Source organism: Leiobunum rupestre, chromosome 2, assembly GCF_980474605.1.
Source record: "Leiobunum rupestre chromosome 2, qqLeiRupe1.1.hap1, whole genome shotgun sequence".
NCBI lineage: Eukaryota > Metazoa > Arthropoda > Arachnida > Opiliones > Sclerosomatidae > Leiobunum > Leiobunum rupestre.
In genome coordinates this window covers 40,372,420-40,399,881 of record NC_143385.1, presented here as the reverse complement: position 1 = coordinate 40,399,881, position 27,462 = coordinate 40,372,420, and the positions used below count along the sequence as shown (strand labels likewise).

The window sequence follows — 27,462 nt, the reverse complement described above, 5'->3', positions numbered from 1 at the left end:
CTTCTACAACCAAGCCTAAATAATTACAAACTGTCTATATACTTTTGTCAAAAGTATCTGACATATATTTCGTGAGAAGTATCCATTTAGACATTCGCATTCCCTCTGGAAAGTATGGTTTTAGGGATTTTTTAAACCAATTGTGTTCCCCCGACCCCGAAAATCCTGGTCACGCTATTGAATTTCCATATACTGCTAATGTGTTTCGCTTGAGCAGGGTTACCGAGGGCGGGCCCAGGCAGGGGCGTAGGAACGTTCTAGGAGTTGGAGGGGGCAAAGATAAATAAAAAGGGGTCGGAGAATGGTTTTTAATTTTTAATGGAGTGTAGCTTCTCCGAATGCATGTGTACTTGTTACTACTATGTAAATTGGCGGGAAAAGACTGAAATTTAAAAACAGTTGAGGTTCTTTAAACTGTATATGCTTTTAAAATGATAATTTGAGTCTTTTGAAGATCTCAACTGACCAAAGGTTGGAGGGGGCAATAACATTAGTTGCCCCTCCCAGCAAAATTCTAGGGAGGGGCATTGCCCCCCCTGCCCCTCCCGGTTCCTACGCCCCTGGGCCCAGGCCTTTGTTAACCCAGAATATCCTGATAGTGGTGTCGCAAGGGGTGGGCTAAGCAGGCTATTGTCAGCTTTTCATTTTACTTCAGGTCCACAAATTAATTTGTAGGGCCCCCGAAGTGTTTCTTTAAGTTAATTTGTGGGGCCGTAAGCTTGTGCAAAAGTTGTGAAGACCTAAAAGAGGGCCCAAATTTGATAAGCCAAACTAGTGTTGTAAGTCGGAAAATGAACGAGGCCTTAATTTTCCGTATTTTTCCGAAAAAAATAAAAAAAAGTTTTAATTCCATGATTAGTCTAATATTGTTTGCAAATTTAAATAAAGCGTCATTTTCGCCTAATTTTTTCGAATCTAAAAGTAAAACTAAACCTCTAGACTAGTTTAAACTGATTAATAATGTAACACTATTAATGTTTTGTAGTATGTTTACTGTTATTAAACATTTTCTATCGATAAAACGTTAAAAAAATTAAAAACCCTTAAAAAGTAATTGATGTTGAAATTTTGTATTTTTCCGCATTTTATTTTTCCGGAAAATTAACAAAACTAACAATGTAAGCCAAACCCTAGGAACACTTTGGCGCCGACACTGTTGCCGCCCAATGACAGCCGTTAAAACCGGAGATAACTATAAATAGATTTTGGGGACAATCCAGGCTGGTACCTGGTTACCCAAACCGTGCAATAACTGGTGGCTTTACCGGGGAGTCGGGGTCCGGCTCTTGTAACCCTTAAGGGCATGGCGCACTGGGAGATGTTAACTCTGATCAAATGGCCCTATCTCTACCTCCGACTTCGGTCAGGTTTAGGCTGGAAACTGAGCTTTGGCTCAGGCTAACGGAGAGGGACCAGGCAAACTGGCCGCCTCGGAGGTTTGGGTAGCCTGATGTGGGGCGGTGTGCCTCCATATGAACAGTGGCGTAGCTGATGGTCCACAGGGCCCACGGTGCGGGGGGGCCTCGAACTTCGGGTGGGCCCCCACTAACCATAAAAAATTAAAAAGGGGGGGGGGGGGGGCTCATAGAGATTTTTGCGGGGGAGGGGGCCTCTGAGTATGAAGGCATGGTGGTCCTGTTTCCCGGCCTTTTGGAGCCAACCGGGATCTCCGGTGTAAGCTGTGCCGGGTTATGTGGACCGCTGTGTGCCCGTCATTCCCCTTTAAGAGGTCTCTCCAAAGTGTTTGACTCTTTACCTACGTAGGTAGGGTGTCAGCTGGAGTTAGCATCCACTCTTGCTCCCACGAGCGAAATGGGGATTGGTCCACCCGTTGCTGCACCTTCTGCTGGGTTATAAATAAAAAATATCAATTTTTCTTCATCGATATGCAGTAGGCTAAAGTAGGTTGTAGCCTACCTGAAATTTTCACAAAAGCTACATGGAGGCCCAAATTTTTTTTTATTTATAATTTATGTAGGTAGCAAAAACCAACGAAAGAACTTTAAAAAACCACGTGTTAGGTTACTTTTGTGTTAAGAATTAGTTCTGTGATGGAAGCCGAATGAAATTTTTAAGGGGTCACAAAACGTGTAGCGCACGTATAAAAAATTCTTAGCGCTTGCTTCTAGTTATATGCCCTCTTCGGGCGCACATAAAACAAGCTGATTTGGCCCATTTTCAGTTTCTTTGGTTTCCTAAACTTTGGCTTAAGCCTCTTCTGCAGACGGATTTAAGCAACATGCGCGATTTCGCCTGAGCCTGCGAAGCCACATTTTTCGTTTCAATGGCGTCAAAGGATACTTCTCTCGTAAGAGATATATGATACACCTCTGCTCTAGCAATTAGTCGAAAGCTTTAGATCGCCGATAACAATTTGGTTTATTTTTCGCAGTGCTTCTGGTTTACTGTTGAATTCGGCTTGTGTAAACAAAATGGTCAAATAAGAGCTTTTGGAGCTGGTCTGTTGTCTTCGTTTGGAGAGTTACAGGTAAGATGCTATTTAGTAGAAATTAAAATATTTATCTCGACACTCTCGTGTACACAAAAAAAATGTTAATTTTCGGTATTTTTCAAACCTAATTTGAATCTGACAACACTGCTATCTCTTTTGCCTGGCTGCGAATTGTACGCGGTTTCTCCAAGGATACTATATGTTAGAAGGATATGAGGCGAGGGACGAAAAATGGCAGCGCCGTCGGTGGGTCATGCGTGATAGAGAATCCGTCTTTAGATTCCGTCAAGGACAAAACATGGAGGAAGCACCGCCAAAATTTGTCCTTGACGGAATAGAAACAAGACGTCCCCGTACGTTTAGAGGCTCTCTTAATATCGACGGTGCTGCCGGCGTTTTGAAACACGGGCTGGCCGGAGGGCTACCTATCCTTCTAACATACAGGATCCTTGGTTTCTCCACACCAAAAATGGCGGACGTTCATTTTATTTTCCTGAACTGGTCGGCTTCTTTTTCTTATAAGGTTATAATCTTATATTATGAATTTATTCATTTTAACCATGAATATCGAACTGCATTAGGATGGGAGGGGCTTAGTTATTATGACGTCGGTCACGCGCTGACGTTCAAAAATGGTATTGAAGGGCAACGTTTTCAAACTTGACTAGCTTTCAGTGCCAAGGCTTAGCGCGAAATTTAGTTTATAAAATTTTAATATATATCTTTTTGATTGAACGAAAATAGGTAAGAATATTAATAATAAATTCCTTTATTTATGATTATCAAGTAATTTTGTTAGAGTGCAGGTATTTTGCTAAAAAACACGAGCCATTCTCCGCGCCGGTTAAATCGCACAATCCCGGAAACGTTTTGTGGTTCGAGTCAACAAAAACGCCTGTCTCCTTATTCGATTAAGTGATTACATAAAGCGCACAAAGGCAGCATCCACCTGAGCCCCAGTTGGTAGTTCGATATTCATGGTTAAGGGGGAAGAATACAGTAAAAGCCTCTTTTTCGTTCAAGCTGAACGTTTCTGTTTTAACATTTACATAATTGAATTATATTTTTCTTATTAGGCTGAACCTTCCTCTAGTGCTTAAAACAATTTTGATAATTGTAATATTAATAGTTAACTTTAGTTAAGGTCCTAACTAAAGGGTAGTTGTAAGGGGTAGCCCAACTTGTTTAGCTCCTTGGGTCCGAATTAAAACGTAATAACTTAATTACTTTTAAATTTAAAATTGTAAAACATTTTTAGGCACTAAACAAGAGGCTGTTTTACACTGAAATAAAAATTTTATAAGTTAAAATACAAAATTAAGAGTTCAGCTTGAAATAGCGCGAAAGTAGACAATGACCACTGTAGTCTTCCCTCTTAAAATGAATACATTAATGCTTATATAGAACTATCTATTAAGGCTATGGACGGATTTAATCTTCATAATATTATTAAATTTCTCTTTCCTCATGTTAACCAACTCGTATTGACTCTTAGCTAGTTAGAACACGTGAACAGGTCTTAAAGGCCGATGACATAGTTATTCGGTTAGCTCTGTCTTACACTGGAAGCTGGCTGCTTGCGCAGCACATGTGTCTTGCAGCGAGACAACTTCCAGTGAAAGACAGAAAACTGAATAACTATGTAGTCAGCCTTTAAGTCATAAATATTACACTTATTTCTTGGATTCATGGTCCTTTAGCCTAATGGGTAGTAATGTCGTTTTTATTAGCCGCTCCGATTGCTTCGAAAGTCCACGTGTTGGATTGTTTCAGAAATAGATTAAAAACTATTCCTTTTTAAATCTTAGTTCAAAATGCCCTAAAATCCTCCTCTTATTCTCATTGGGAAATGGCTTTCGCATGAATGATGACTTAATATTTACTTGATCCGAGTGCGAGTTGAGAGCTACGCTATTCTGAGGTAGCATCTTTGATATAGCGTCTGCTATTGTCAAATTAGAGGAAACAAAACTGTGTAAAAGTATAAACAAATACAAATTTTAAGCTTTAATATCTTCTATTTCATCCATAATAACTCTCTAGATTCGCTACTGACTGCCAACTAGAAGCAACAAACACAAGGAGAACGCAGCTAGCTTTTAAACACGCTAACGCAGTGTTGTGTACATATTTCATTAGACGAACCTTTACGCGGAACGTTTTACAGGCGGCGGGGAAGACAATTTTGGAATTATCCCCTTCCGACGGCAGCAGGTGCTAAAGCGTCTAACCAATGAAAAATGTATACGCGAGAAAATGCAAAACTTTTGACGGGTGGCGTTTTCCTTGTGTGGGGTGCTGTGTTTGTTGCTCCTAGCTGCCAAACACTAATACGCTACCTATCTAATTTTCGACGTCAACCAAAAGAGGGCGAAATTATAGCTTTCACTTGTGAATAGAGTTTCGTACTCGAAGTTTAAAGGCGTTAAAAAATTTCTTCACTTCGGTAGAGGCTGACTAGGCTGAAGTCTAGGGGCCCATGCATTACGAGGGGGAAAGGGATGTCGAAGGGGTCCCAAGAAGTTGAAGGGTAAGGGTCCCGTCAATGATTAATACGGAACTACACTCGAAGGGGTGAAAGACCCTAAATCTTGACGCGCGTTATCGATTTATCTGCTGTTTCAAAACTCATTTGTAGCTCCGTCAAATATTGACTAATGTATTTCTTTTGTAGTACGCTTTGAGTGGGAAACCGGAAATTCGCCCGTTTGAGCCGCAGTTGACAGGAAATCAAAAATATCCCATAACGGAATATCAGCCTGTCTACTTCTTGGCGGAAAGTTTCGCTGACGCCCAGCAGAAAATGAGGTGCGTACGGTGCTGCCAAAATAGACGGAAAAATAAACATAAATCGTTAGAGTTACGAGTTTAATGTATAATTGGCGCCAATATAACCTTTTTGGGGGGGGGTGGGATCAATACTTACTGATTTATGACCAAAACAACTTATAACGCTATTCTAACAAGTAAGTGCTGTTTCATGTAAAAACAGGAATTCATACATTCCGTCTCTATCTAGGGGACCGTTTTTTTTTCATCATTTTGACGTCAGAGCATACGTGTTTTCTCATACGATTTTCAATGGTATTAAATCATAGTTTCAGATAATTTCATCCCCCTGTGTCGAAAAAGGGTTCAAACATCTTTTTGCTTTTCCCTTCGCTATCGCTCTATTGATAGCGACGGTCACCTCGTCATTCGGACTTCGCGGTTCTCAAGGGCATTGTCACTGCTGCCAATTTGACAGCGCTAACAATGTCGGACTTAATCATTCCACATGGAGAGGTCGGGAGAGCGAGCTGACCCGTCGCTATCAATGGTGGGGTTTCAAACCCTAAATTTCGAAATGGCCGGGGAGTCGAACAACAAAAAACTACAGTTGTAAAAACGGGAGGTTGCGCGGGGTAAAAACTCCTAAAGAGGGGAGACGCGTGCGAGGGGGCGATTTTTTATTCTCATACACGCAGAGAGAATTCTCTCTGTACACGCACGGACTGTAAATTTTAGAGGACCGGTATTCCCGAGTTATTTTACGCCCCGTTCACCGATCAGGCTGACGGAAGTCGCTCAAGGTCATAAACTAAAGCGCTTGTATTTCGGTCGGCCAGATTTCCAGATAACATGCGTGATGAGGGGGGGGGACTAGCTCTATGCCTGGTACAAATGACCTTGACGGACTCTCTCTCTCTATTTCGAAGTGATTGATGCACGGGGAAACCAAAATTCTACAGGGGAAGGCAACGCTTTACTCGTCCTCTAAAATTTACAGTCCGTGGTACACGTCTCTGAAAATGGTCCCCGAGATCTTACCATAGGGAATACGGCCGGATAACCATTCCAAGTTCGAGGTATGAATTCCTGGTAAAAACTATAAACCAAAGTTCTCACTCACAAAAACTTGAGCAAAAAAAGCGATAAAAATGGCGGCGCCAGAAATTGTTTTTTGAATTAGGCGATCATTCGTGCTGCCCTCTTTGCAAGGTGGAAAAATGGTTCATGGACAATGGAATAGTATTATAGTAGTTCGTTTATGTTATCATTGCAATTACAAAGACGATTACTAAGCCAAAAACGAAGTCTAGTTGTACTTTGGTCCATACAACGTCGTGTGCTACTCTGCTTCACTCAATAATAGAACAAGCCAACTATAGTGCTGCTGAGTGCTCTGCTATAAGCAGACAACAGAAAAAGATAGAAGATAATATTTTATAATCTAAATAATTTGTAAAAAATCTAATATTTTGGGAGTTTGGTTTGCAAAATAATGGGTCCTTAAATTTGAATTTGGACTCCCCTTATTAGAACTTTATTATTATTACTCAAGTAGGCCGCAGCCTAACCCGGCCTTTTACTGGCGCCGCCAATGCTAATGTCCTTACCTCTGTGAAAGGATCTTCTTCCTTGTCAGGTCCATGTCGCACTACTGGATGTTGGTTTGTTTGGACTTATCTACGCCGCATCCTACCCTATCCTATTTTATTCATAAATAGGCTTCGACTTAAATATTTACAACGTTTAAGGCTGGTTTTATCTATGGATGGCGAACGTTGAGGCTAAAAAATATCCGTTATACCAAAAGTGGATATTAAAACAAAAAGTGTACTTCGTCACCCTTTCCTTGCTCCATGTAACCTGAGGACCAAATTGCTTCCATCCCCCTTTGTGTAAGGTTACTATTGACGGTCATCGCGCAGGAACATGCGAAAATGGGCTTTAAAATATAGAGCCGATAATTTTGCTTCCTAAATCGCCTTTAAATTTAAATTCGTATTGTATCGGAGTTAATATATAAATTTAATCTTTAGGGAATTAAAAATATTTTTTTTATTTACAATTTTCTTTTAAAAAATTATTGGTCGCGTGTCTTACTTTTCAAGAATAATTTCGTTGTCGGTTACTGTAGGTAGGATTTCGATTCGCGAAATTAATTAAATTAATGCCGCGGAAGAAAAGTTCGGATTGCAAAAACCAGCAAACTCAATGTAACACTTTCATAGTTTTTAAGATTTTCGTGATGTAGGACTACAAACTTTTGAAACTAGGGCAGTCATAACTCATAACGTCAAATAGCAAAGGCTTAGATAAACGGACGATATTGCAAAGAATCTACGCTGGGATCGCTAGTGTCGGATCGTACTATTTTGGAAAAAAAAATAAACATATGACGTGAGAAAGCTAAAGCCTGATTGGTTAGTTCCAATAGGGAGAAAGGGGAGGCCTCAGATTACAAGAGGTGTACGGCCAAAGGCTGGATTCGAATATCAAAATATACTTTTGGTTTTAATATCCACTTTTGGTTATACCTAATACCATAAGCCTATCATAAGGTCCCCATAAGCAAAGGTCTACCATAGGTGCCCGTGTTAACGGCGTTGTCCATGTGAGAAGAAAATTAACGTACGACGATAGGGCAGTAGCGACATCTTCGTTTTCCAAATTCCTACGTCTAAAATATTTTCTTACTTGGTAGAGCAGTCACGCTCGGGTTGATAAATGCCATACAAAACGCGTCTAAATCTCAAATTTGAAAAATAAATACCTTCAGAAACAAGTTGTCTTATTTCTAAAAGCCAGTTTTAAGTTCTGATTTCTGATTAATCATTTTGCAACGATAAGTGTTATTTTAAGTTTGAAAGTGATAAAATGTTGAATAAGCCTTGGCTACGGTGCTAAGGGCTGGCGGCGGAGATTTCTCCCGCGTGGTTCTAAGTTTAAAAACGTTCGCGCACGCCTTCTACGCATTCATCATTACATTTGGGGAAATGCCTAGTTGAGAACATAACCACTAGGAGGTGCAGATTTTGAATAACTACCTCTTAATAACTGGTATGTGATCGTCAAAAATTTGGCCCAGACCTTTGCTTATGGGGACCTTATGATAGGCTTATGCTATACAGGCACGTCGCGGTATTTTTACTCTAGTGAGAGTCACAAAATCAATTGAGGAATTGCAGTTTAAATTCAAGTAGCTGTTCCCCTTCCGTACCTCGTGGTAGCTCATATCACCAATTAGAATATTACAACGATTCAGTGACCCTTTAAAGTAAATTAAAGAGAAACAATTTTGCTATTTGCGTGTACCAACGTAAGTCCCCTAGAATGTGTAACCAGCTTTAAAGGGAATATAACCTTCAACTATGAATCTATTTAACCCATGAATATTCAACTCTATCATTAGCCACGGTATACTCAGAGACAACGTGGGGCGGAGTCTATTACTTTTAAGCCAATAAGAACGAATTCGGAAATGATGTCATTTAAGTTTATATAAATATTTCTGGAATAAAAATACTATCTCCGATCTTTTGAGAGCGATTCTATCGAATGCATGTATGGTTTTTATCAAATAAAACATAGAAACTATCTCTGAAACGCCAAGCCTCGGTGATACTTTGGAAGAAACACTGAGTCGGTGTTTGCCATATTATTTTTATTAAATAATAAATGATCTGTTATAATTTTGATATAATAACTATTCTAATAATTATATTAAATAAATACATGAATCTATTTAATTAAATAGATAAATGATAAATACTGCAAAAAGGAAACCTAACCATAATGCGTCATTTTGGGAAATAGCGCTTCGACTGTTCTACTTCCACTACATCACTCTAAATTGCCTCCGCCCCGAACAATTTAACGGATTACCATCTCATCAAACAACTAAACAGAAGCGTTAAAAGTCATAGGAAGGGACCAGTGTAGTAAATCTTTCGCAGGCCACAGTATCTGGAAAATTCAGGGAAATTCAATGTGGCTCCTAAAGTCAGGGAACTTCAAAAGTTAGGGAAATGTTTGGGAATTTCAAAAATTAGTATAAAAGCCACGCAATTTCAAAAACTAGTATAAAAGTCAGGGAAATTTTGGTGGCAAATAGGACATCTTAACTTAAATATAAGTCAAAAATTGCCATTGACATTAAATAAGTCGGGAAAAAATTTTCGCCAATTGGCATGGAGTACTCGAACTCGACCCTCGAATAACTAATTGGAGAATACTCGTCGATTACCGAGTACTAAAAAATTGCATATTCGGGTACCCGATTACTCGAATACGCTGCTCTCTAAACTAGTCGAGTATTTGTTTTTTCTATCCTCGTTGCTTGAAAGTTCAAAGAAGGGTTTTTACAATTATTTGGGGGGCACTAAACGGTACCTACAAAGTTGTGAAAACTGTGGGTCATTTAAATTAAAGGAATATTCAGCATTGAAAGTTACTTTATACTCTTTTTAAATTTAATTTAATAATTACTTGAATAAAACCAGCTCCTAATCAAGTACTCCATAACCCGACTCGTCAAATTGTACAATAAAATTCAATTTCAAGGCGGATAGAAAATGATAGTTCAAGGGGGGTACGAAATATATCGCAAGATACAAGTTAAATTTTAAACTTCAGTTGTAATTTTTTATTAGGCAAGAGAAGGACCATCTTGATTATTGATTAAACGATTGCAGTATTTTAATTTTTGAATTTCAATCGATTCTCTAATATATATTATAACAGCGAATTTTCTTTATAAAACATTTCCTTGAGAAAATCGCTACCTTATTTCCAAAACCAGATATATATGTAGTATGTACACAAATCTTAAAGAGCTATGCGGTTTTGGGAATAAGGTTAGCGAAATGTTCTGTAACGAAATTTACGTGTACGGAAGATTTTCCGTAACAGAAATTCCGCTTATGGAATATTTTCCGTAACAGAAATTCCGCTTATGGAATATTTTCCGTAACGGAAATTCCGGGTACCGAATATTTTCCGTAAGAAATATTCCGCATACGGATTAATTTCCGGTAATGAAAATTCCGTGTACAGAATTTCGGTGGGCGAATATTATCTACGGAATTTTCGTACACCAAAAAATCTTATTATTTTATATAATATGACCTATCTAATTAAGAATATTATAGCAATTATTTTCACCTATAAACCTTCTTTAGCCTAGTTAGTTTTAATGTCTTTGAATATTAATTGTTAGAAAAAAAATTCAGCTGTCAAAACGTCTATTTGTTTCTCAAATACATTTTTGGAGAGGCGCATATTAAAGTTATGAAATTTGAAGGGCGTAGTTTAATAGGTTTTACTATTTTAAGGGAGCGTTTCGGTGCCCTTCCCAAAAAATAAGGGGCCCAACAACATGTAAAGATGGCCCTACAAGTACTCGATTACTCGACTCGACTCGACTCGAATACTCGATAATCGACTCGGTTGCCTAAAACCAGTAATCGCACAGCCCTATAATTAGGTCGTTTATTCTCTGGTCTAGACAATGCGGCATAAAAATAAGCCAGTTTCGTTTGAGAATGTCATGAAAGCGGTAAAAATCCATAATTTTATTGGGAATCTATACTATGTACTATTGCACACATTTTGTGAAAGTTCCCATGAATCACGAACTTACTTTCCATAACAGATCTATAGCTAAACCAAGAATGTATTTATTTATACCTAGGGAGAATGTCTATGTCGAGACGGTTTTTAGCCTTTCTCTCAATCCACCCGTTGGTCCCCCCAGTACGCTCCTCCGCTTAAAATAAAACGAATAGTCCCGGTATTTCATTGGCTGCTTAAAATTTACGTCACCTAACGCGATGGTAATCAAACGCCGGTGACGTTTTGTCTTTCCCCCCGCGCGAGACGGGGGAAAGGCGTTCAACGTGCCCGGCGATTGTCGCAACATAATCATTCTTCCTAAATATAAATAAATACATTCTTGGCTAAACCTTGAAACTTTTTTTCTGTCCATAAAGGTAATCTATAACTAAACTTGGAAACCTTTTTACTTTATAAAAAGAATTTAAATCTCAACTTGCAACACTTTTTTTCCATAAAAATCTATACCTAATCTTGGAAACATATAATAAATAAATAATAATTTTTTCAGAGAATATGCTCTATCAATTCCGAGACCATTTACCGTCCGATACAACCCTTACACTCAAAGCGCCGAGATTGTGGACACTAAACAACAAGTGGACACTCTTGTTAGAGACATTCAAAGTAAATTCACATTTTACCATGTAATTTTCGATAATTTTTTTACGAAATATTTTCTATTTTCAAATTCAATAGGTGAAATGCAACTTCTGTTGGATGCGCTCTGCAAAGTTCTTTAAAGATTCAAGATTTTTTCTTGTACAATTTATAATTACGAAATACATCTCGAACTTGTTTTGTTCCGTATATTGTACCAGTGTTTTTTTAACTTCAAAACCTTTTCATAACAATACGTAAATTTGTTCTATTTTTTATTTTATCTTTATGAACGTTTCCATTATCAAGAAGTTGAATTTTAATTTGTAGATTTTGGTTTTAATAAAGTTATTTTCTTCGTAACATCTAGAACTATATAACTATATTGGTAAAATTAGAATAGAGATTCCAATTCGGAATTGCGAAGAAATAGCACGGAAAATGATTTTTAAAAAGAGCAAAATCAACCTTTGTTAAGTTAAAAGGAACCACCTATGGACTGCATTGTAAAGGATTAATTTAATTTAATTATTCACTAGAAGATATATTTGGTCCGAGTTTCGCGTTTTTGTTTGCTCGAAGACCTATCGGTACGAGCTATTAGTAAGTTTTTTAATTTCTTCACATTTGTTTAGGGTTTAGCTTTATTATCCCTTTTCATTATGGACTCATCGAAAATCAACCTTTGACACACTAAATTAGGGGAAAACGAAACCCCTAGCTTAAACATTGAAGTATGTAGAATCTTCATTGCTGACTGCAAACACGGGTTTCAATTGTACATAGTTTCCGGTCTTACGATTAGGGGCCTTAAGAACAACAGTCTCCAGGGCTCCATTTTCCGGCGAGCCAAAGGAACTCTGGTCTCCAGGGTTCCACTCTCCAGCGAGCCAAAGGAGCTCCGGTCTCCAGGGCTCCACTCTCCAGCGAGCCAAAGGAGCTCCGGTCTCCAGGGCTCCACTCTCCAGCGAGCCAAAGGAGCTCCGGTCTCCAGGGCTCCACTCTCCGGTGAGCCAAAGGAACTCTGGTCTCCAGGGTTCCACTCTCCGGCGAGCCAAAGGAGCTCCGGGCTTCAGGGTTCCACTCTCCGGCGAGCCAAAGGAACTCTGGTCTCCAGGGCTCCACTCTCCGGCGAGCCAAAGGAGCTCCGGGCTCCAAGGCTCCACTCTCCCGCGAGCCAAAGTAGCTCCGGTCTCCAGGGTTCCACTCTCCGGCGAGCCAAAGAAGCTCCGGGCTTCAGGGTTCCACTCTCCGGCGACCCAAATGAAATTAGAAGTCTCCGGTCTCAGAGGTCGGAGACTAGAAACTAGATACTGGAGCCAGAGACGAATGATTTTGACTGAGCACTCTTTTGTTGGATCATTGGGATGCATTTCTTTAAGACGCATGGGCCGGGTGTAAAAGTGCACTTCACTATTTTCAGGGAATAAACCATTGAATCGCGGGTTACGTGAATGAATAAGGTTAACAAAGAATTGGCCTCTTGTCGCTGATAATATGTCTGATACAATAAAATACAATAGTTCATTTAATGTCCATTAGTGCTCCGCAGATCCGGCTCCGGGGCTGGAGCCAGAGCAAAAATTCGACTCTAGAATTTGAGAGGAGCCGGCTCCGATTAAATTTCGGAGCTGGTTCACTCATTTTTATCTTAAAGACGAATTAACCATGTAATTTGGGATTTCTTACTTATTATTTACAGTGAAAGGGAAAGTGTAGCTCCTCGGAGTTTGTTTTTCTCTCCCTTTCTCCACGTGGTGGCGCGCCGATATCGGAACTATCCGGAGGTCGTGTCGCTACCAATGAGGTAGAATAAATAGAGATCCAAACAAATCCTGAATTCGCGGGTCACGTTTTATTTGACTAGGAGAACTTTATCCAATCGTGTTGGCGCCATCTCTTTCTTTAAGCAGACACTTTTGAAAAATATATTAAGGTTCACTTTTCCAATAACACCATAGATGGCGTCAACACGATTTCATTAATTTCATTTACTAAGCCTAACTCTCTCCAACTCAGCAAATACTGTACCGCGAAACGGTAGGTCCTGGAAGGTGGATTTGGATATCTATACCTCATTGGTCGCTACTCTTCCCTTATATTGCGCGCGTGTGAGAGATAGGGTTCCCAACTGTGGATGGTTATTTCCGCGAAATTGAACACTGAATCACGAGAAAATAAATGTGAACCCGCGACTCTAAAAAGCGAGGTTTTGATAGCTATTTCGTTTTTGTACAACTTAATTACTGATTGTACTTATGAGCCGTGAATAGTTTTAGCATATTTCAGCGTGAAAGTAGATCGAAAAAAAGGATTATCTTAGTAGCCTATACATTATTTTGGGAGCTTTTGAAGGTGAGTTGGGGGCATAGATGGGCACTTTCTGTTCACTCACGTTCTAAAACCCATATTTTTTCACGATAATATCAGATACAGGGGAAGATATATGTTTTTCGTCTTAACCATGTGGTACAGTTTTAAATGAATGCCACCAGAGTTTAATTGCACTATTTGGTGTGGTGACGGTGGCGCTCATCAGGATGGCGTTGAGTTCCATCAGAGATTGGTGTCGTGACGGTGGCGCGAGAAATGGACACGCGGCCACGTTGGCTACGGATCCGAAGCCGTTTCTTTTCTCGGGATAACTTATCGGAAAAACACGCACTAGAACCCTAGTCCGACAAGTTGCGCGCGAACCGCGGTGTCTTAACACCCGTCTTCAATTTTATTCTCCCGAGTCTCTCCTCGGTCGCACTTGTAAGACTCTTTCAAAATAGTTTGAGTCCAGTTTAAATATGAGTGGGGTCACGTGGTCTCTTGGAATTGCATCCTTTTTGGACCAATCAAGACCAGAAAAATTATCTTGAGATTTAAAATAATCGAAAATTTAACGTTACAATGACTTTTTATGTATACTAATATTTTTTCCCATAAATAATCACCGGATAAATTCCGCTTAAAAAATAAAACAATTCACAAAATATTCGTTATCGGTTGATAAATTAGTTCCACTTTTTAAAAAATAAATGTCTACAATTTTATTTAAATAAGTGTACGATTTGAGTAACGGTTATTTGATAACCTCACATTCGTAGTATTCATCGATGGAAATAGAAGACGCTTTAAATCGCCCTAGTACGAGTACGAGCGTGGAAAGCGACAATTCAGTTACCCTACCAGAAGAGATCATAGGCTCCCAAAGTACTGAAAATAAACTTAAATTACTTAAATGCCCATGTTTTGAAGCGAAGTTCAACTCTACCAAAAGTGACATAATTCCCAAAAGTGTGACACTCCTTGTACTTTCTTATGCTTCAGATTTAATAAATGATGGACTCGAAATCGACCGCATGAAAGACTATTTATGATTGCCCTTTCTGGCTCTTTTTTAAGTCTCTGGTATTATATCGTAGGTAGATGGCGATAGCGTCTCCACAGAACGACGGAAAATCAAAACATACACTAGCTTTGACCAGTGCTACATAGTTCTTCCGTTCCTCACTACAAGGCGTTATTTCTTCGTTTTATCTTCCACCCCCCTCAAGGCATACCCTCCGTTCTCCCTCCCCCCTAGATGACTTAGGCCCGTAGTTGTGACTTGGTATTAGCCTGGCCGGAGGGGGCCGTGGGGCATTGCCCCTCCCAAAAATTAACTGTGAGGGGCAACTAGTGTAATTGCCCCTACAACTTTTGGTCGGTTCCAAACTTAAAACTTACAAATTAAAGATACAGTGAATTATTTTGGTAATTTTCATAGTAAAGAGAGTTTACTTTAAAAAATTAGTCCTTTTCTATCAAATCGTACTTAATTTTTCACAATTTACTACAAAATAAAGAAATAACACATATATACGAAATTAGCTTGTGACGTTTTGGCTTCCAAAAACCATTTTTCCAGCAAGGGGAGCTGCTTTTACCCAGGGACCTCAGGATTTGTGTCTTTGCCCCCTCCAACTTTTCAAACGTCCCTACGCTACTGAGTCTAGCTAATTATTTACATAAGTATGACAATGTACTATGTCGGTTAATGATAGTCTGTCGCGGGGTGATTGCGTGATCGGAATATTCTAAACCGAAAATTCGTCGAAAAACATCTTTACGGCATTATATACGAATCAAAATGCGTGCGGGTCTAAAATTCGAACAAAACTGCCTTCAGAAACAAAAATAAAGTTTAAAATGTGTTCCGATTGAACCCAAGGAGAGTTGTCTGTCGTTAGGATGTAATGATTTATTTAGTACAGTCAAAGGTGGGCTCACGAAACCCCCCTGGCTACGCCACTGGTCATTGCCGAGACAGACTATAGAGTGTTGTCGTCTGAAACCCCGCGACGTCACCATTGTAATTTGCCTATTGATAAAAAACGGTAACTGTCATGGCGGCCACTATTAACACTACAGCCGTGACGTTAAAAGTTTTCCAAATCGTATCAGACGACAACACTCTATTATTAAAAAAAATATCATTGGGAGAAATTAATTGTCCTTCTTACAGTATTATGTTACTTATGGTACAACTCATGGAAATTTGTGAAGAATACTATCAGCTTAATAACTTTTTATACGGAACTGATCATGTCCGTGAATAACCTTGAATTCAGAATTTCAAGGTTACTCACGTTTGTTCGTTATTTCGTTGTGTGAAATTATCGGTAGTCTATTTTATATATATTCCAGTATCGAAAAAATCTAATGGAATATAAAGATTAAGATATTGTTCAAGTTATGAAATCGAACTGTTTGGGAATGATTGAAAAAACCTCAGAGCCCAAAACACAAAATGAATGTTATCTTATGTATCCGTTCCTTTTTTAAACCAACAGTTTAAATTGTTGAGAGATGATAACCCTTAAATTATGTTTTTTATCGGTATCTCGAAAATTGTGTTAATGAGCACGGGATGTTTGTTTTCCTTTAAAATAGAGCACTAGGTGGCATTTCACTCCTTGGCTTCGGTTCTAAGATCCACGAGGGAACGGCTCTTCTCACGCTAATATCAGTGAAGGACGATCACTCTTACACGCTCGTCGTTATTTGTATAGTGATCATGCCCATTCAAGGAATTATAGAGCTAGTCCAAATTAATTTCGGCTGTGATGTGAGTAATTGGTGTTAGGTGATTTACACTCAAGGGAAGGAGTGAAACAGATACTGAAAACTCGCGAAATGCCCATCTACTACTACTACTTTTGAAAACATTTTGGAGGGGCCAATTTGGAATTTAGGGGGGCAATGGCGACGCCACTGACTACTCCAAAGACATAAAGTAATTGTTTACTAATAATCTTTTAAATAATAAAACCTAAGAAAAACTACTAAAAAAAATATCGGAGCCAGCTCCTTTATAACTGGAGCTGGAGCCGGAGAAAGTTCGGACCCGGAGCCGTGCGGAGCACTAATGTCCATAATCTTAATTTTAGAAATGTATGACAGTATTCTGACTGGAGGACTGGATTTGAGAGGCCCGAATTTTCAGTGTAAACTGATGACCGTGATACTAGCAAAAGGGGGAAAATGTCGGATTATCTAGTTCAAAGAAAGGCTACTCGTGGCGCTATCGTACAACGCACTAGATTCAGTGCAGTTTGATCAAGTTCTGCCACGTAGTTTCCCCCACATCACATTTGTTTCCTTTTAAGAATAGGAAGTGTTACACCTATTTGAATTATGTTACTTATGCTGCTGGTTTACTGGTCAATTTCGAAGACCTGTCCAAACCATTGGTCCTTCTCTAGAACGCTCTGTAATTTACATTGTTAGCTGCATGACGAGAAATCCTTTTAATTCCATTTCAGTTAAATCACCCATATTGTTCGTCTGGTAAACATTGGTCAGATTTGGTCCGTGACCTATAATTAGGATTTTTTCTTCGAAACGATCCGATGCACGTTAAGCAGGGCGATGGTTGCGATAGGTCTTCTGAAACAAAGCTATAATAATGATAAAGCAAAGCAACCACTGTAAAAGAAATGTGATTGCATTAAACGTTAAAGGCCTGGTATTTCTTCTGCCTGTCCCCTTGAAATTTCCTTACCCTCGATATGCTTCACCTTGCATTTACGCGTCCCGCAAAACATGTTTTTGCGAACGGTACTACATCGCGCTACTTTTCGACGGGCTTTGCTCGCTCGCCTATTCTTTAGACCTTTCCCTCTTCGCCGGACTGTCAAATACAAATGGAGTGTTGCTTACCATGCAACTTATTATTTGAGCAGTGTCTGTGAGGTGATACACAGGGCAGTCGTATTAATTCAAGGTATTCTTCTAATGTGATTTGCCATAGCACTGCAGGGATAATTCTATGGCCAGGATCCGAGGGGCTGATCACTCCGCGTAATCGGTGTACAGAGCCGTACCTTTGACTGTACTAATTGGACTACGCGTAATCTTTGAAGTCCCTGCCTTTGGCAGTGGTAATCTAAGCGTAGTCCGGTGTACAGACTTTCTAAGAGTGGTTAGCCCCTCGCCAGTATCTTTCTAGAGGCATCCTCTCAACGCTACATGGCCAAAAACTAAAAATTAACTACTATCGATTTTTTATACCTATAGTTCAAAAGTAAAATAAAAACATCGTCTCCACAGATAGGTTTAAAATACCAAGATTATTTCTGTTGACTTGAATCTTCTTCGAGTTTGTATGGTCCTCTGTACTACGTTATTGCGTCATTGTATTTAACGTTACTATGACTTTGTACGTACAAACTGGGGAAACGATACCTGGGTTTTTGCACCACCGTTGTAAAACTTTACTTCAAAATTCGCCACATTAATAATACAGATGAAATCAGTGGTTCAAATTTAAATCTAATTTGCATATTATAATGTTGTTTATTTCGAAATTCATAATTAACACGGTCTTCGTACGGTATAATGTGAACAATAGTATAGGGGAAACGTATGCGCTTCCCTTACTATCCAGGTAGTGAAAAAGCGGGGTTTTTAAAACAGGATTATAACGTTTTGTTAGTCCATGATTATAATAACCCTTGTTTTCTGCAGGTAGGTAAAGAGCTGACCTTCAACCATTAATAGACAGAAAGGCTGCTGCCTTTTACAAACCTTTAATTTGAGGGAAGTGCAGTCTATTTCCCTCCATAGCTTTACATCTTCACCAACCAGCCGCGGCCATCGGAAAAAATTTCCTGCGGGAGGCCCAGGCATTGTTTTTTATTAAAAAAATTTATATACTTAAACCTTAAGCAAGATAACGTACAGTTTTAAATCTTTATTATTATATTTCTTAAAAACGTTTTCTTACCTAATACCTCATTCGTCAATGAATTCAATGATCACAAAATTTAAGAAAAATCTCTTTGTAGACGGATCAAGGCTAGACCATTGAGTATTTCTTGGTCACATAAGGTATTTTAGGCTATCTAGGTAATTGGGTTAAACCGGGTACACGGCGACGCGATTTTCTGTTTGGACGAATCTATTGAAATAAATTTTATGATTATTTCATTTTAATGTTACCAGAATTAGATGTTACCTGCCACTTGTTACTTGTGGCACTGGGTGAAAACTCGGAACTACTCCTTCTGCGTTGAGTTTGCAAGTTCTCTCCCCACTGGTTTATGGGGTTTTCCCCCGAGTTCTTCGGTTGCCCCTTCCATAAAAACTTGTCGAGTTTAACGGTAATAGTTAATGTAGGGAGCTGTGGGCTCGCGTGGCATGAAGAGCTTGCCACCACCCTCCTACGCTTTGTAACCCGGCCAGCTGTTTAAAGGCATTATAAGTCGCTAGATGACTTGGGCCTAAGGTGGTGCCTTGGGTATTAGCCTACCTGATTATCTTCAATATTAAAATAACTTTCGTTAAAAAACGATTCGGACAGTGATATAAGACATTTTTACCTGATTGCTATTTATACTTAATTTTATTTCTGTGGGGGATCTGCCCCCGTATGTTTTCACCGTGGGGGCTCGAGCCCCAGAGTCCCCACGGGATCGCCGCCATAGTCACCACCTGACCCAGCAAACACAAGTGGTCCCTGGGACGTCCTACGAATGTCTCAAAGTGCATTATACGTCCAAGTCCAAACGGATATCCAGACAATGTCGTTGGGACGTGACAAAAATAATATATTTTAGAATTAATATCTAAAGTACATCCAAAAAAACGCTTACCAATCTCGACATCCAGGAGATGTCGAAATTGGTAAGCGATATTTTGGATCTATAATGGGCATCCTGGATGTACATTTTTAGATCTAAAATATCGCTAAACATTTGGGACATCTCCTGGATGTCCATTATAGATCCAAAATATCGCTAAACATTTGGGACATTTCCTGGATGCCCTTTACAGATCCCAAATATCGCTAAAACTTTGGGAAATATCCTGGATGTACATTTTTAGATTCAAAATATCGCTAAACATTTGGGACATCTCCTGGATGCCCTTTACAGATCCAAAATATCGCTAAACATTTGGGACATATCCTGGATTTTACATTTTTAGATTCAAAATATCGCTAAACATTTGGGACATCTCCCGGATGTCCATTATAAATCAAAGATATTCCTAAACATTTCGGACATATCCTGGATGTACATTCTTAGATCTAAAATATCGATTAATTTGATGGATGTTCGGAGAACATCCACTAGATGTCCAGAATGCCGGATTTCATGGAACTGTGAATGACGTCTATGTCCAAGAGCTGTACATTTGTAAATGTCAGGACATAATTCAAGCAGCTGGGACAGATTATTGCTACTAGCCCTTACATCTTCTACCGAAAATTAAAGAAGACAAGTTGGCAAGCCAAAATATACCTCTCCTCGGAAGAATTGTCCCTAGTGGTATTAATTTATCGAGATAACCCTTAAAGATATATCTCCGCAATTTAGAGTTATTTGTTAAAAATATTAACCCATTTCTATCCCGCCCGGTATAAAATTTTAATTATAATTAAAATAATTGAGACGAAACGACCAATTTTAATTTATTCAGAATATCATAAGTTAAGTAGTTACAACAGTAAGTTAGACGTACTATAACAATGCACAATTGAATTAAACCCTTTTACAGAACAAGTTTATCAGTTAAATATAATACGAAGCAAATTTTAATGAAAGAAATATCTACAGAGGCTTTTTGGAATTACTCTCTTACGAAATACTTGCCGCATCTTTAACGCTCATTTTATTTCAACACTCGCCCTTGATGAAGATACCGTAGATATCTGGTAGTGGACGACTCGTTCACTTCCTGTTGACGTTGTGACGCATACCACATGAAAAAGACCAATGCCGTCCAATTTCCAATATCATATAATGACTCGCACACCCAAGAAATCATTGACTGCGTTAGAAATCGTAGATATCCAAATATCCACACCAAATGTATTTACAAGAAGCAAAAACCTTACCATCAACAAAGCACAGAGAGCCACTTGACTAACCGCCAGCTCTTAAAGCAATTAACGTTAAATTATCTCCTTTGAATTAACAGAACTATATATAGGTCGTTAAAAAAGTGGACCACCCACAGGGTCTACCCTTTAACCCTCTAATCTCGGCTGACTGCGCTAAAACAAGATTTAACCTTTAAAAAATACCAGATTAGGCCTTCATAAATTCATTAATAAAAAAAGACTTTATTACCTATTATGCTTACGATGCCTGTCTTAATTTCAGTGAATCTAAGCAGCTATCGGTGGTTCTGTGGTAGAGCGCTCGACTGCCAAGCCGAATGGTCTGGGTTCGAAACCTGGGTGGCGCATTTGTTTTTAATCAATAGAGAAACGCTAAATTAGAATTTCTTCGATGCAATAATTTCAATTTCAATTCTATTTCAATTAAACCAAAATTTCGGACTCTATTAAATACGCTTCCGATAAAGCTGAAGGTCTAATTTTCAATAAGGCGTAACAAGTGTCGGTGGTTCTGTGGTAGAACGTCCGCCTGTCAATCAGGAGGTCTCGGGTTCAAATCCCGCCCGATGCGATCGCAAATTGATACTAAGACGAATACCGTGTACATCTGGTGGAAACCCTGCCATTGGACGTTGAGAGGTAGCATTACACTCAGCACTCGGTCCGTCCCAAAGTCATTAAGAAGAAGTTGGAGAGAAAACGCCCATATAAACACAACAGACTCAACATGCACAACCATCAGAACACAAACACAACAAATTCAACACTCACAACCTACGCATAAACATTACAAAAACGTAATACACCAAACCGTCACGACGGTGAGCGAAAAAACACCATCCGTTAACGCTCACCGTCACACGGTGGTTTTGCCAACCCTTTGAGAAACTGCGTACGCAGTGATTACACTTTGCACCGAAAATGCGAACGCGTTCGCAGTCCTGACAGACAGACAGACCCACCCACAGACCCACAGACAGACACGGTCGTTGTATAACCCCTCCTAGGGGAGGTAAAAATGATCCCCTTTGTACAGCCCTCTTGTAATAGTAACAAAGTCGATACGTTGTTTGCTAGAAGGAGTCAAGGGTTAAGTGACATCGTGCCTCGTGGTTCTACATCATTTCTTTTTGCGGGAATTTCTATTATTTGAAAGCATATTGTTAATAATTAAACATTTATTAAGTGTGGATCTAAGGTAGAAGGTGTTCTTCACGACATATTACGTAAATCCAAATAATGTAATTTAAATTAATTATTATTTTGCTACTTCCAACCGCATTGTAGATTTCGCGCTGTTATTCCATTTTATTCCCTATCGGCGGAAATTAGGCTTAATCATGGGCCGATGGAGAAACGGGGAAAAAACGCATCTGTTGTCTGCTATAACTCAGGAAAGTCGAGAAACTGGTTTGTTGTTGCGTATTTTTAAGTCATTGTGCTATTTTTCAGAGAAAAATATTTGTCAAATGCTTGAGATATATTTAAAAAGATAATTGAAACCTATAAAAAAAACTTTGAAACCATATCTAACTGCTCAATAGATATTTTGAAGTAATTATCAGGCACGTAGGAACGTTTTGGATTAAGGGGGGTACAAAATTGAATGTTGAATTAGGCTCCCCATTCATCGACAGGTTTTTAGCACCCCTTTCAAAACAATTTGGCGCCCCTTCACAATTTCAAGGGGGGGGTAGAAAAATGTCGATTATTTAATGGCTTTTTTCTTACTTTGAAGGTTTAAATTACCTTTTTAAATACCTCAAGAACTTGACAGTTATATTTTTCTCATGAAATATCATCATAACTTGAAAATCCGCGCAAACGAGTCTCCCGAAGTTCCACAGACGACAGATGCGTTTTTTCCGCGGGTTGGCTATCCCTGTCTTAAAATAATGCGATTATATAGGAAGATCAACACAAAAACCCTTATAATAACAATTTAATACTTTAAATATTATTTTTATCTACACATTTAATATTGCTTCAATATTTGCCTTAAAGGGGTTTTAAATTCTAGAATTTAGTGTTATAATTTTTGTATTAAACAATTATATTCTATAACAGATATGCCCAGAGGCTTCTTTAGCTATTAGGCGAAGAACGAGCGCGCCTATGTGCACCTCGTTATGAGGGGCGCTTCAGATTTCAATATATCCCATGAATTGCTAGTTAGAGACGAGGGGCTGATCAATACATGTAATTAGAGGTGAGTCGAGCATCCGGTTAAACTGGATTAGGCTGGTTGGGGACAAATGTTTTCGGGCCGGAAATGGGCGGGTTTTTAAAGTTGCATATTGGGTGGGCTTGGGTTTGGACCGGTTTTAACTATGTCGGGCGTGGGCATTTGTCTGTAAAAACCCATTACCCAATAGGGACATGACACTGTGACGTTGCAACACGTCACCTATGTTTTTTCCTACATATTTAGGTATACAGTTTTCATCCATTTGATATCCATTGGACGTCCTTTTCCAGGTCCAGTGGACGTCTCAGGCATATCCATTGGACGTCCTTAAGTACTTATTTAGGTACAGTTTTCATCCATTTGATATCCATTGGGCGTCCTTTTCCAGGTCCAGTGGATGTCTCGGGCATATCCATTGGACGTCCTTAAGTACATATTTGGGTACAGTTTTCATCCATTTGATATCCATTGGACGTCCTTTTCCAGGTCCAGTGGACGTCCCAGGCATATCCATTGGACGTCCTTAAGTACTTATTTAGGTACAGTTTTCATCCATTTGATATCCATTGGGCGTCCTTTTCCAGGTCCAGTGGATGTCTCAGGCATATCCATTGGACGTCCTTAAGTACATATTTGGGTACAGTTTTCATCCATTTGATATCCATTGGACGTCCTTTTCCAGGTCCAGTGGACGTCTCAGGCATATCCATTGGACGTCCTTAAGTACTTATTTAGGTACAGTTTTCATCCATTTGATATCCATTGGACGTCCTTTTCCAGGTCCAGTGGACGTCTCAGGCATATCCATTGGACGTCCTTAAGTACATATTTGGGTACAGTTTTCATCCATTTGATATCCATTGGACGTCCTTTTCCAGGTCCAGTGGACGTCTCAGGCATATCCATTGGACGTCCTTAAGTACATATTTGGGTACAGTTTTCATCCATTTGATATCCATTGGACGTCCTTTTCCAGGTCCAGTGGACATCTCAGGCATATCCATTGGACGTCCTTAAGCATACCTTAATATGTACAGATTTCATCCATTTGGTATCCACTGGACGTCTTTTACCAGGGTAGGTGGACGTCTCACGGACGTAGAAACCTGGGACATTTGGATGGTTTTAGTACGTCCCTTGGGCGTAATCTGCAGGTTTTTGGATATAATACGGATATCCAAAATGTCCAAACTGGATATCTAGTGGATATCCGTGGGACTAACTTGGGTTTGCTGGGGAAGTATTGCATCCCGAACCCTTCAGATATTTAACTTAGGTGGCTAAGGTGGTGATGTAACCTTAATAGTTCACCACCCGGATGTTGGCCTTCCACCGTGCTTTTGGTATCGGCATGTTAACCGTACTGCGGCTGTGGAAGTGGTAACGCTCGATAATGCGGGAAGGTTTTTGATCATAGTGTTTTGCAATTTTGTGATTCACTTTATCATAAGATTTTGAGGAAATATGGTCTGGATACAAGATCTCTACCAGTAGATCGTGTGTTCTTGCAGCTAGGGTAAATAATAGTAGTTCCTACCTGGATATATCACTTGGAAAAACCTGACAAGCAAATGACTTTTGCGAAACTGCCGTAACACGTAGCCTTCTACAAGGCAGAACCCGTAACAAACACTTGGGAAATGCACGCGGAACGCTAGAGTGATATATATCCCGGTAGGAACTACTATTATTAATCCAAGCTTGCAGAAAGAACCGTTAATAGAATGCCGGCCTTTTTAACATCAACAGTGATATTAAATAAGCGTCGAGCCAGGGAGTCAGGGGCGTAGGAACCAGGGGGGGGGCAAGGGGGGCAATGCCCACCCTAGATTTTTAATGGGAGGGGCAAATAATTTTATTGCCCCCTCCAACTTTTTGGTCAATTTAAATCTTCGCAAGGCTCAAATTATCATTTTAAAAGCATATAAAGCTTATAGAACCTCAACTGTGTTTAGATTTCAATCTTTTCCCGCCAATTTTCACAGTAGTAAAAAGTAAACATGCATTCGTAGAAGTACACTCCATTAAAAATTCAGAACCATTCTCCAGACCCCTTTTGGTTTCACTTTGCCCCCTCCAACTTCTAGAACGTTCCTACGCCCCTGCAGGGAGTATATTTTGTCCATGAATCTCATGTTTCATCGAACATCGACAAAAAACTCAGAAAATTTCCATTGCTGTTTGGCAAGGAATTGTCCTCCGTGCGTGTAGAAAATCGCCTATTTCCCATCGTTTCGCCATCGTAGACAGAAATATCGTCTCTTTCGTCCCCGATGGTAGTGAAAGTAACAATTTGACAGAGCGGTATCAGTTCTCAGGTTAATACAGAGTTGCCTGATGTATGATCCGGATCGTATTTTACGATAATTCCACCCGCGGTACGATATACGATCCGAAGGTTGGATCGTACGGCAAAAATACGATCCAAAGTACGATCCGTGTATAAAATGTTTTCTTTAGAGCGGAAACCTTTATATATCTTTAAATATTGCATCTTAAGCAAAGGTTATCTGCCAAATTCCAGACTCCCACTTCCAAACACGGTCTTGCGGTTTGTTGGGGGCGTGATAATTGTCGCCACAAATCGGAAATATTCACAAAATGTTTTCTGACGCGTTTTTCGTACATAAAAAAAAGCAAAATTATACGTCATAATAAGTTTAACAAACTGTTTTTTTTTATTTTTAAATATCTTTTGGGTTTAAGTAACTTGTTTTCAGTCTTCTTAATCTAGTGCGATCCAAATCGAAACTCGGTGCGATAATCCAGCGCTTTGAATCTGGCAACCCTGGGTAAATATTGTGCAAGATGGAATCGTATTGGAATTTATCCCAACGGCGTCCCGGCCTCTTCTGTGTCTCCAACAAGATATCTGATATAATCGATGTGTAACAAAAACAAACCCCTTTTCTATTGACATATTATCTTCCGACCTTTGTTTGTTCATCGGTTTCATGCTTTTCGTTTGTTACTTGTTGAAATATTTAATTTTCAATAAATATGTAAGACGTTTCTTTACCTTAAGTTGGCTTAGAGGAAACTGAAATTTTATCATCTTTATCACAGAAAATAGATGGTATAGTCACTACCTACGTAATTAATCAAAGACCGTGCATTCTAGAAAAATTAAATATTTTCTGGTCCTTCAAATTCGCCACAACTTCCCGCTAGGTGCGCATGTAAGTCGAATCTACTGCTCAGGCCTTGTCATTAGCAAAGGCCACGGATATTAAATAATGGAAACTCATATTCACCAGCTAGCATTTATCGTTCCGATACAAAAAATATATTAAAATTAAACATATTGGGAATTTTTTGTATCGTCCTAAATCGCGCGCCGCTATTCGCGAATGGTGACACTACTAGCGCCATCAAACGATCGTGACTAGCGGTAATTTTTAAAGACAAAATTTTATCGCGGGGGGGAGACAGAATAACAAGTAGCGGGGATTGGTGTACATAGCAACAAGACCTTATCACCAGGCACACAGGGAGAAAATTACTCAACCAAAAAACAAAAAAACAAACGCGCTTAAAGAGAAACACATCAGATTGTACGACGGGTTTTAGAAAGAGAGACGCCTCTACTATTCATGTCCGAAACGAGTCTAGGTGGCGTAACGGCGCCAGCTTATCCAATGTAGCTAGTGTCGGTTACAGACAAATTAAATAATCATAAGAACGTTTTTTGTTAAATAAACTTAACAAAATATAAGCAATAGATGCAAAAATTATATTACAACGCAAGTATCATTATTTATTAAGTCGATTTTACGAATAACGGTGAGGAAAAACTAATAGCGTCTGCTTTAGCCCCTACCTATCTAAGTTACAATGGCGAACCAAAGGGGGCGTAGCGATAGTTTTCGGTCACGAATACTCTCTGCTTTAATGCTGATAACTCACGCTTATTTGAATCCGAACATCAAATTGACTATTAAAAACATTCCCTTCGTAACTGGAGATTCTTATTTGGAAATTTAGGATTAAAATTCATTTGTATTTATCACCATCAACGCAACCTGGTAGTCATTCTGCTAATGAAGAAGATAAACTACTAGGCTGCTTTCAGTAGCTGAAGGCCTATAAATTTTAGGCCATAAAATTTGCCGACATCTACACTATTTGCTCGCTATTAATGAATAACGATCAATATAGTTAATTATCTAAATCATATTATTGCATCGATATATATAGCGAGGGGCTGATTACTCCGTGTAATCGGTGTACAGAGCCGTACCTTTGACTGTACTAATGGGATTACACGTAGTCTTTGAAGTCCCTGCCTTTGGCAGTGCTAATCGAAGCGTAATCCGGTGTACAGACTTTCTAAGAGTGGTTAGCCCCTCGATATATAGTTAACTATTGAAATTATATTATTGCATTGATCTGTATAGTTATCTATTGAAATTATATTGCATCGATCGATATAGTTATCTATTGAAATTTTATTGCATCGATCGA

The 27,462-nt window shown here is 39.2% G+C and overlaps 1 protein-coding gene across 3 annotated transcripts in view; it reads left to right on the top strand.

Annotated features, from left to right (window-relative positions):
- Window positions 1-11,752, top strand: part of Hn (phenylalanine hydroxylase) — a 47,984-nt gene extending 36,232 nt beyond the window's left edge. For all 3 annotated transcript variants that reach the window (XM_090165602.1, XM_090165603.1, XM_090165605.1), the window contains exons 10-13: window positions 2,393-2,488; window positions 5,127-5,260; window positions 11,343-11,458; window positions 11,531-11,752. In XM_090165602.1, coding sequence (XP_090021728.1) covers window positions 2,393-2,488; window positions 5,127-5,260; window positions 11,343-11,458; window positions 11,531-11,574 — 390 coding nt within the window. In that variant the 3' untranslated portion in view covers window positions 11,575-11,752. The remainder of the gene's footprint in view (window positions 1-2,392; window positions 2,489-5,126; window positions 5,261-11,342; window positions 11,459-11,530) is intronic.
- The last annotated feature ends 15,710 nt before the right edge of the window (window positions 11,753-27,462 follow it).